This window comes from Alexandromys fortis, unplaced genomic scaffold, assembly GCF_014885135.2.
Source record: "Alexandromys fortis isolate MF-2015 unplaced genomic scaffold, M_Fortis_MF-2015_v1.1 scaffold_18, whole genome shotgun sequence".
NCBI classification, from domain to species: Eukaryota; Metazoa; Chordata; class Mammalia; order Rodentia; family Cricetidae; genus Alexandromys; species Alexandromys fortis.
This window is the reverse complement of record NW_026067897.1, coordinates 9974058-9984401: the sequence shown is the minus strand read 5'-3', so window position 1 is coordinate 9984401 and position 10344 is coordinate 9974058. Positions and strand designations below refer to the sequence as shown.

At 44.6% G+C, this 10344-nt stretch overlaps 1 protein-coding gene across 2 annotated transcripts in view; it reads right to left on the bottom strand.

The window, feature by feature from the left end:
• The window catches only part of LOC126486605 (epidermal retinol dehydrogenase 2), a 13147-nt gene extending 3752 nt beyond the window's left edge, over positions 1 to 9395 (bottom strand). Inside the window, exons 1-4 of one of the 2 annotated variants that reach the window (XM_050118916.1) lie at positions 9063 to 9395; positions 5286 to 5417; positions 3066 to 3165; positions 599 to 743 (exon numbers count right to left, since the gene is read on the bottom strand). In XM_050118916.1, coding sequence (XP_049974873.1) covers positions 599 to 743; positions 3066 to 3165; positions 5286 to 5417; positions 9063 to 9395 — 710 coding nt within the window. The remainder of the gene's footprint in view (positions 1 to 598; positions 744 to 3065; positions 3166 to 5285; positions 5418 to 9062) is intronic. The other variant, XM_050118925.1, reaches the window with a different exon arrangement.
• Between the last annotated feature and the right edge of the window lie 949 nt (positions 9396 to 10344).

The window sequence follows — 10344 nt, the reverse complement described above, 5'->3', positions numbered from 1 at the left end:
GGCGGGAGGGTGGGGGGGTGGGGGTGGGGGGTGGGGGGTGGGGGGGTGGGCCCTTGTGAAGGAGATTAGTGCCCTTATGGGAAGAGCCACAGCAGAAGTGGACCCTCCCTCTGTCCTTCCCACTCTTTTTAGCCCTTGGCCAACAAGGTCTAACTAACAAGACAGTGGCCATACACCTCACTCCACCCTGGCTCTTGAACTTGCAGCCTGTAGTGCTATCAATAGGACCTTTCTGGGGTTGATCCACACACGGTGTTATTTGGGGAATTCTGTTGTCAATCCAGACATGTGGTGTTCTTTTAAGGAATCTTGGGGCTGTTTTCCTTTAATGATGTCTAGTTTACCTGGGCTCAGGCAAGAAGCCTGAATGGCATTGGGTGGCAGAGAGAGGAAACAGAGAAGCAGATCTGGGGCCACAGAACATATCTGGACACTCGCGATACACCGAATGCACCAATCAGCAGTGAGCTACAATTCTGAAACCACTCATGGACCAGAAAACATTTTAGAAAAGACCCAAGCAACTCCAAGAAAAGAGTACAATCGGGTGGGCAGACAGTCAATGTAAACGCCTTTAAAATCAAAAGGGCATACTTACGCAGTTGTGCAACCTTCAAACATTCCGGTTTTGATAAGGAATGGGCACACAATTGTAGTTTTGATCCCATTTTGTTTTTGGGCAGATGTTTCCAGAAACACAGACTCAGCGAATCCAAAGGCTGCGAATTTACTTGCACAATAGTCTGGGGGAGGGAGAGAGAGAGAGAGAGAGAGAGAGAGAGAGAGAGAGAGAGAGAGAGAGAGAGAGAGAGAGAGAGAGAGAGGAATTGTTGTCCAGGTCTGCACAGCCCCTTGCATTCTGTCACCATGCAGCTCAGGGACTGAGTTTTTCATGATGCAAAGGTTAATGACAGCTGTGCACTGAGCAAGTCCGCCTCCATCTTTCCAATTGCTCAGGTGATCATTAGCATCAGCTTTTAGCAGTTCCACTGTGCTGGCGAGTTTTAAGTACATTTGACACAGCTAGAATTATTGGAGAGGAGGGAGCCTCAATTGAGAAAATGCTTCCATAATTCTAGGCAAGCCTATAGGGCATTTTCTTAATTAGTCATCAATGTGGGAGGGCCCAGTGCATTGTGGGTGGTCATATACATGAGCTGGTGGTCCTTATGAGTGGTTTTATGAGAAAGCATGCTGTGTAAATCATGTTGAGCAAGCCAGCAAACAGCACCCTCCACGACTTCTACATCAGCTCCCGCCTCCAGGATCCTGCTCTGTTTGAGTTTCTGTCCTGACTTCCTTCAGTGATGAACAGCAATGCTGAAGTGCAAGCCACATAAACCCTTTCCTCCCCAAGTAGCTTTGGCCGTGGTGTTTCATCACAGCAATAGTAGTCCCAACTAAGACAACTTTATTTTAAAATAAGTTAAGGACAACACTTTTTTAAAAGCTATAATTGCATGGTACCTTTAAGAGATTATAGTTATATATTTATATAACTTTTATTTGCTTGGAGTAACTGGAAATGTTATGTGACTTGCTTTATTATAGTGATTTAGAACCAGATGCATAACAGCTCTGAGGTCTATTTGTATTGTCAACCTTTTAAATGACATTACATAAGTCACTCACTATACTAGTTGCAACAGAAGATGTGGCAACAATTTCAAAATGATTATATGGGGAGGAATATGCAATAAGTAGGAACACGGGCCAGGAAATGATATGTTAATAACCGAGTGGACTCCGAGAAGAGAAAGACTGCAGGATGCTCTCCTAGACCACAGTGCCAGAGTCACTTACAAGCCATTGATTTGTTGAGCCTGTGACAACTATGACACAGGACATAGGATGGCCAGTCCTTACTTCCAATCACATAACCTCAGGAAGTACAAATACATACAAAATACATAAAATAGTAAGTAGTATAGGGACCTAAGCAAGAATGCTCAGCTTGGTCTGTGGAACGTGGGAACAAATGTCCTTCCAACCATAAACCTTGTATTGCCAGTAATGAGCTTCTGGAACACAGCAAGACAAAGTTGCCAGTCAGTGCCACTCACAGGAACAGGGTTCTGCCAGCTCCCCCACCCCTGGGAAAAACACTGAGATACTCAGCTTGGAAGGAGGAAGGCTTTGCTTTGGCTTACAGCTTTAAGGGTTTTCCTTCACGGTTACTTGGTCTTGTTGCTTTTGGACCAAGGCAAAGCAATATCATCATGCATGGGCACGTGACAGAGGAAACCAGCTTACCTCATGGCGGTCGAGAGACAGGGAAGGGAGCAGGAAGGAGCCAGGACTTCAGCCTCCGCTCTGTGGGCACAGTCCCAGTGACCTCCTAACTCCCTTCCACCTGGTCACATCCTCTGTCAGTTCTACCATGTCCCCGGGATGCACAAACCCCTGGCAGTTTTGCACACAGGCATAGATAATGTCAGTGTGACAGTTTAGAACCGTTTTAAACCAGACTCTAGGGGAAGTGGGTGTCGGTGACCTGCACACACTCTGTGAGGCAGACTCCAGGGGAAGGAGGTGTCTGTCCCATGTTAGGCCTTCTTGACTAGAGATCTTTGTGAATCTCTTTTTCACTTGGCAACTGTGGTTATCAGATCAGCTGGGTGTGGGGAGAGAGCTGAGACTGACAGGGCGTGCAGGCGGTTGGCCAGTGGAGAAGTGAGAAGGTTCCTTTGCTTTCCAAATTCTGTAGGTTCCATTAGGGACCACCTAATGGAAGTCCAGGGGAAGGCTGCTGGGCTCCTGAGCATCCTGCCACAGTGCCGAGTGAATTTGATCTCTGAACACAGCTGTGCTGCTGAGCTCTCTTCCTCCCTCCCCATCTCCCTTCTCTCTTGAGTAGACGGGACTGCATGAGACCTCAAGACTCCAAAGCGTGTAGTCCAGGTTGACGTCCGTCTATCAACAGCAGTTCTGCTGCGTAGAGCAAGTCTCGCCCACATTCCTGATCAGACCTTCAGTGCGTTGACCTTTTTATTCTTAGGGCATGAGGTGAATGCTAGTGACTTAGCGGTATTCTGCAAGCTGAAGTTGCTCAGAAATGGTCTTACCTGCCAGCCCATTGACTCCAACTAGTCCAGCCGAACTTGAAATGCAAACCAAATGGCCATGGTTGTTAGCAACCATGGCAGGCAGGAAGGCTTTATATGTCTAAGAAGAGCAAAGGAAAGACCTTAATACTTAATAACACGTGCTATGCTTTTCTCAGATGTATATGTGGATATTGTGAGTAAAACATTTTTTTAAACTAATGAAATGCTTTAAAGGCAATGGATATAAGAAATGAAGCACACATTAAAGAGTATTTTATACCATTAACTATTATCTCACCATAAAAATGTCAATAATATTAAATCAGTTTATCCTTATTAATGCTTTGTTTGTATAATATATTAATACAGTATATAATGTTGTATATGTGTGTACAACATTAAGATCACAATCAACGTGGTGCAGGAAAATCTTTGTTGTGACAGCCATAATCCAAAACCCATAAGCACTTATGGACATTGTTGTTTTGGTGTGTATTACATTTCTTTCTTTGGCTTAATTCTAATTTTAAAACCTTTCCTCAACACAGTTCACAAGACACACTGCTTCCATTGAGGAAGAACTTTGTTTTAAACCAGTCTATACTTCTTTGAACGGTGGTCTTTTATTTTCAATACCAATTCATAAAGTAAAATATATTTTTAGACAGTGGGTACTTAGGCTGTGTCTCGGTCATACAGAACACCTTCATTTTCAAACTGAGACTCTACAGAAAAGTGGTACAGGAAGGGAAATGGACTTCTGAGGAAGGTGTCTTGAGCAACAAGCAGAAATTAACCACAGATACAGACAATGAGATTAGGAAAATGGGTTCTAGGCTTGAGAAACAGTTCTGTGGGTGTTTGTTGTCTGTACACACACATACACACAAACACACAAACCAAACTAACCCCCCCCAAAAAAATCAAAGCTAACAACAACATTAAAATAGAAAGAACTAAAAGCAGCCTCCTATAAAGGCCCAGTCTCTCCTCTCTTCAGTCACCTGCTTGACACTGCTTTGTTTCAGAGAAAGAGGCAGAAAATCAAGTGAAGAAGACAGGCAGCATTGTGTTCAGGGTCCAGTGGCCCCTCTGTGGCTCTGCTGTGAGAGCTGGAGCCCAGCGGTCAGGCAGTTACGTGAGCCTCTGTCAATCAAGTCATATGCCCATGCTTGGTCACACACAGGATTTCAAAGATATGAAGCACCCAGAAGGAAGAGACACACAGGAGAGGACGGTAGGGGCCAGGGAAACAAGAATGGCAGAGAAAGAAAAGGAGACTAGGGAGAAACAGAAGTAGAACAGCCATGAAAGCCACGGGAGTGGACTCCAAAGGGGAACGGAACTATCTAGATGTAGAGATGTAAGTAAACTCACCACACACACACACACACACACACACACACACACCCCACAAATGAGGGGACATTTGGGACAAAATAAGTAATTCCATAGGGATACAGTAGCTTCTGACATCTGGGTCTTTCTATTTCTCTCCCGTAAGGACCCGTGTGAGTTCCTACCCATAGGCTGTGTAAGGACCTGTGTGGGTTCCTGGTGTGAGAAGTCCTTCTGTCACTGTGTTGCTTTTATTGGTTAATGAATAAAGAACTGCTTTGAGCCTATGGCAAGGGCAGAACAGAACTAGGCAGAAAAAGCTGGGAGAAAGAAGGGCAGATTCAGGGAGTTGCCAGAGACAGACACTGGGATTTTTACCCAGTAAGCCACAGCCATGAGGCAATACACAGATTAATAAAAATGGGTTAAACTAATATGTAAGAGTTAGCCAATAAGAAGCTAGAGCTAATGGGCCAAGCAGTGATTTAATTGATAAAGTTTCTGTGTGATTATTTCGGGGCTAAGTGGCCGAGAACAAACTAGCAGCCTCCTTATTACAGGTTCCTAACCTTAGTCTGTGTAAGGACCCGTGTGGGTTCCTCACCATAGGCTGTGTAAGGACCTGTGTGGGTTTCTATCCATAGGCTGTGTAAGGACCTGTGTAGGTTCCTAACATTAGTCTCTGTAAGAACCCATGTGGGTTCCTAACTTTATGCTGTGTAAGGACCTGTGTGAATTCCTTACCATAGGCTGTGTAAAGACCCCTGTGGATTCCCAACCTCCCCCATGATTAAGATGTGTGTTTTATTTAGACCTTGATAATATTGTTATAGAGCAGGAGAAAAAACACTTTGAATGCCAGAGTAAATTTGCATTTAGTACGAGAATAAAAAGAATCACCCATAAATGTGCCTTGAAATTGACATCAAGTGACTTTTCCATGAGGTCATCGGGACAGTCGAGGAACTTCTTGCCTGTTACAATGCCAGCATTGTTGATGAGGATAGAGACGTCACCGACTTCTTTTTTAACCTGGATTGGATGAGAAGAATGCCACCATCAAAGCAGTACTTCTGTATATGATCTCTTTCCCAATATTTATATAGTCTTGATCCGCACTTCAGGCTGGATCTACATGCTCATCACAGAGTCCACACTGCAGCAATAGATGTCTAAGCCCAACATGGCACTTCCTTCTCTCCAGCACAGACGGGAATGCTATGACACCACTTTCCTCCTCCACTCTGAGCTCACCTTACCACCTACGTCTAGGAACCTTGTTGTGTGTTCTGAATTGGTAGCATATCACTCTAGTCAAACGACAGATATAAGAATAGCTTTAATATAACCAAAAAGCACATAGACCCCGTCCTGGCATCTGCGGAGAGAGGGAGGAGGCAGGAGCCCATGACAAGAAAGAAAATATATATCTTGAACATAAGGCAGATTAGAATCTGCCTGTCTTGTTTTCCTCAGCAGACTGGCTTTCTTCTCTCCACCTCGAACTTTTAGGAACAAGATCTGTGAGTCATGTTCGTTGCTGAAATACCAGCTTGGAATAGCATCCAGGCACTGTTGCTTTAGAAGGTGTAACACTGGACCCTTCCTCTCTGACAGCCTTCAGTTAGTCATCTTGGTTCCTAGCGCTTGTGAGCCTTTCCAGGATGATGACAAAGCTGGTAATGTCCCTATGTTCTCCTTTGTGTCCCCTGTTTCATCAGTGCCATTTAAATCACACACTAGCAGTACCTGACCCCAACCACTGAAAAAGAATGACCCATAGGAGTTACCATGTGTCACAAAGGAGACTCACGGCAGTTCCTCTTGTATCTCTAGCTGTGAGTGTGTGTACCCATGTGTGTGCATGTATGCATATGAGTATATGTGTCTGCGCATATGTGCGTGTACACCAATGTATGTGTGGGTATATTTGTGTGTGCACATGTACATATGAATATGTGTGTGCATGTGTGTGTGTGCACCTGACAGAATGGATAGTTTGAAGTACATCAAGTACCGCAGAATGGTACTGGCGAGGACATGTCACCATGGAAGCTGGATGCTGCTGTTATGGGAGGCCTGGCCTCAGCATCTGAGTGACACGGCTGGATTTTCCCTTAGCTGACTAGGTCTGTGGACACAGAGACAGTGAGAACCTGCATTCTGTACCAGGTTTCACATAAAGTACTGGATAAAATCTAAATACATGTATGCTCTGGGAAGTGGATCATAGTTCATCAAATTCAACTCAAATGGTAATCAAGAGTAGACACTAGATTGCCCCACAAGGAGCAAATGTCAAAACCCTCAGAAAGAGATCTGAGATTTAAAAAAGAACCTGCTGGAAGGCCCTGAGCTGTCAATCATGCTAGGATCTCACTCTGAAGCTCCAGGACGGCTGATGTGAAGTCCCAACAGCACAGGTTTCCCACTCCCTACTTATCAGTTCATAGCAGCAGAAATGTCTCTTCTGTTAGTGGCCAGGCAGTCCACAGTTCTGGAAATCAGGAATCAGTTACTAATTTTAAGAAAATTTCAGATACAACAAATGAAATTCAGGATATTAGTCTGTCTGTTCTTCCCTTCCTTTCCCTTCCCTTCCCTCCTTTCCTTCCTTTCCTTTCTTTTCTTTCTTCATTTTTATCTTTAGTTTGAGAAGATGCTATTTAAGCAGAGATATGATAAACCAAACTGTTTGTGATTTGATTGTCTGAAGGCCACAGTCAGTAAATAAATAGCTAGGATCCCTTAGTGCTACATCAAGGATAAACAAAAACTAAGTAGCCCTGGCTTACTCATGTTTTACTGTTCGAAATAACCTGTCACTCAGATGTACCATGAAGCAACACTGGACTTTCTAAACTCATGGCTAAGCTATGATTCTTGGACACAAGTTCTCAAAACCAAGCAAGACTGATGAAAAAGAAAACACAAGGTGTATCAATTCAAATTTTTCTCCTTGCTCATTTTTTTTTCCTGGAGACAAGCCTTAAAAATTCTTAGCCTCCTGCTGTCTAGAAGAAGTGGACTTGAGAGTTCATGGGTGGAGTAGCTCCTCCTAAGTACAGAAGGGCACATTGTCAGGGCTGCTCAAGACCACAAAGTGACAAAAGGTAAACACGAGAGAGGCTATGACATGGTAGACCATTTCAGAAGTCAAGTGTCTGGTAGAGATTCAGGAGACAGGGAGGAAATTATTTATAGAACCCTGCACTAATTTGCCATTGAGACGAAGGTCTTCAGTGTGTGAGGACAGGCTCATGATGCTGAAGCCTGGCTAGAGAGGGTGTTTGTAGTCAGTGCAAATCAGCATGTTAGGCGACAGGTGCTTCCTAGGTAAAGAGCTACAGCTGACCAGTTGACTGCACTTGAGATGTGCTCCCAGAGTGAGCCTGGCTGAGCTTATCAGGTTCAGATTCTCAGACAGCATCAGACAGCCTGTCCTGGAATAAGCGATAAGAAAGAAGGGAAGTAGAAAGGCTAGCACCAAGTCCCCTAGTTGGCCCAAAAGAGTAGTGCATGGTGTATGCAACCCAGTGTGGATATAAGGATGTGACATATATATATATATATATATACATATACACACACACATATATATATACATACACACACACACACACATATATATATATATATCCTGCTGTGCATATAAGGGCACAATAGTCCTTAGGAGGGACCAGACTGCCCATTGATGGACTAACAGCCTCTCTGCCAATATGCTGGAGTTTCAGTTTCCTAAAACCTTAAATGTTCATTTTGTTGTTACCAAGGAAGTATTTAGAGCAGTGCTTCTTAACCTTCCTAATGCTGAGACCCTTTAATACAGTTCCTCAAGTTATGGTGACCCAACTATAAAATTATTTTCGTTGCTACTCCATAAGTGCAATCTTGCTACTGTTTTGAATTGTAATATAACTGTCTGATATGCAACCCCTGTGAAATTGAGAACCATTGGTTTAGAGGCTTTGGATGCAATTCAGGACTGGAGCAAATGCTTAGTAAGCACCAAGACCCTTGGTTCAAGCCCCATTACCACCAAAATCAAATAACTATTCTCAGGATGAGAATTCTTGTCTTTTTATGAGTACCTGTAAAAAGCACATATTCTGATGGAAGGCATGAGGAAGGGGAGGGTGGACCTATCCTGGATTTAACTCAGACTGTACAGAGTGCCCACATACTAACTATCTGATCTTGGACAAAGCACTTGGCATCTGTTTCTGGCCCCTCGAAGAAGGATTCTTCCACATGTTATTCCTTCTTACACTACACTAATACAGTTGGCAGGTGTGAGGGGTGTGATCCAGAGCACAGGGTGCCACACAGGAATCAAGAAACTCAAGTCCTGGCCATACCTTTGTCAGTTATCAGCTCTGTTCCTAAAAGAAGCTCCATGCCTGCACAGATTCCCTGTTCTTATTTTCGGAGGAGGATTAGTAATTTACCTTATAGGGCTATGTTACATGCAGGGTTTTTAGCAAAAACATTTTGCATACAAGAAGAATAAAAAATTTCTAATTCTTATTCCCCCAGGTTGTTTTGAAGTAGAGGTATATTGGAGACAATTGGAAGGCACTAAGACAGAGAGGCCGATGAGCAATACTGATGCATGCCAATGTAATTGCATAGGATTCTCACAAGCCACAGAAAGCACTGAGACCCCCATTGATGTACCTGGTCGGCCACTCTGTACACTTCTTCCCTTTGGCTGCAGTCGCAGGTGTAGGCATGCGCTCTGGTGGCTCCTGCTTCCCGAGCTGCCTGTAGGCTCTCCTCATTGGCCTCCTTATTCACATCCCAGAGAACGAGCTCAGCTCCCAGGCGGGCGAACTGTAGGGCTAAGAGCCTTCCGAGGCCACTCCCAGCTCCTGTTATGAGGACTATTTCACCAGCAACGTTCTTCTTGGGCTTGGAGATCAACTGGAAAAGTAGGGCCTCCAAAATACTAAACAGCGACTTTCCTAAGAAAACAAGCATGTCCTTCGCTGATTCCAGGTTGGAAGACATGGTCCAGCCAACACCTTGAAGGAAAGAGAGAGTTTGCTCAGTTTCCTTTCCTGAGGGAAAGTACCGAAAATGTGATACAAATGTTCTTTCTAGCAGCAGACACCGAACTCAGGGGCAGACAGGAATACAGCAGCCTATGACATCGGGTCCAGCTTTCACACACGGCCTCCAGCTCCATTCAGATCTGCATACCAGCTTTGGGCTACACGTAACAATGCTTGTTAATTGGCAACTGGAACCACCTCACTCAAACTTATGCCAAGGGGCGTGCCTGGACTCCTTTCCTGTTAACCTTTGCCTCACTAACTATGCATCCTAACACGCTGTTCATTGATCCTGCCACATCCTGATATGTGTGTTATAACTCTTACGGTGCTACGCTTTTGTCTCCTTTTCCATTTCCTCTTCCTCATTTGTAGTACAGTTCTTTCATTTGGTGGTGCTGCTTAAGATTTGAAGGTGAAGGATTTAGTTCGGTGTAAGGGTGCTGGCCTGGCCGCTGTGAAGCCCTGACTTCCATCGGATTCCCAGCGCGAGAGCAAAAGAGATTTGAGAGAAAGAGGAAGCTGTAAAATCCTATCTGCAAAGAGTATTTGAGGAGAAGTGACTGCGGCTCACTCCATCTACACCCTGAGTCCCTTCCGGAGGCTGAGGGCCCCGTTCAGTCATCTCCCCTCACTTACAGGTTGAGTGAGACGAACTTGGAAGCCTTCTCTGCCTCTGGGGGATGCGCGGCAGTCCTCTGGCTCTCTGGATCTCTCTCTCCTCTCTCCCAGGCTTGGGTGTTAGGAAAGTTCTGAGATGAGAATGTGCCATGATCTCTCATAGCTCTGGCTCACAGCATTTCACAGATGGTACCAGCTGTCTTGGATTCATAATACAGATCACCAAAAAGACCCAACAGGTTTTGGGGATGGGATAAGGGCTTCCCTGAGTGGGATGTTCCATT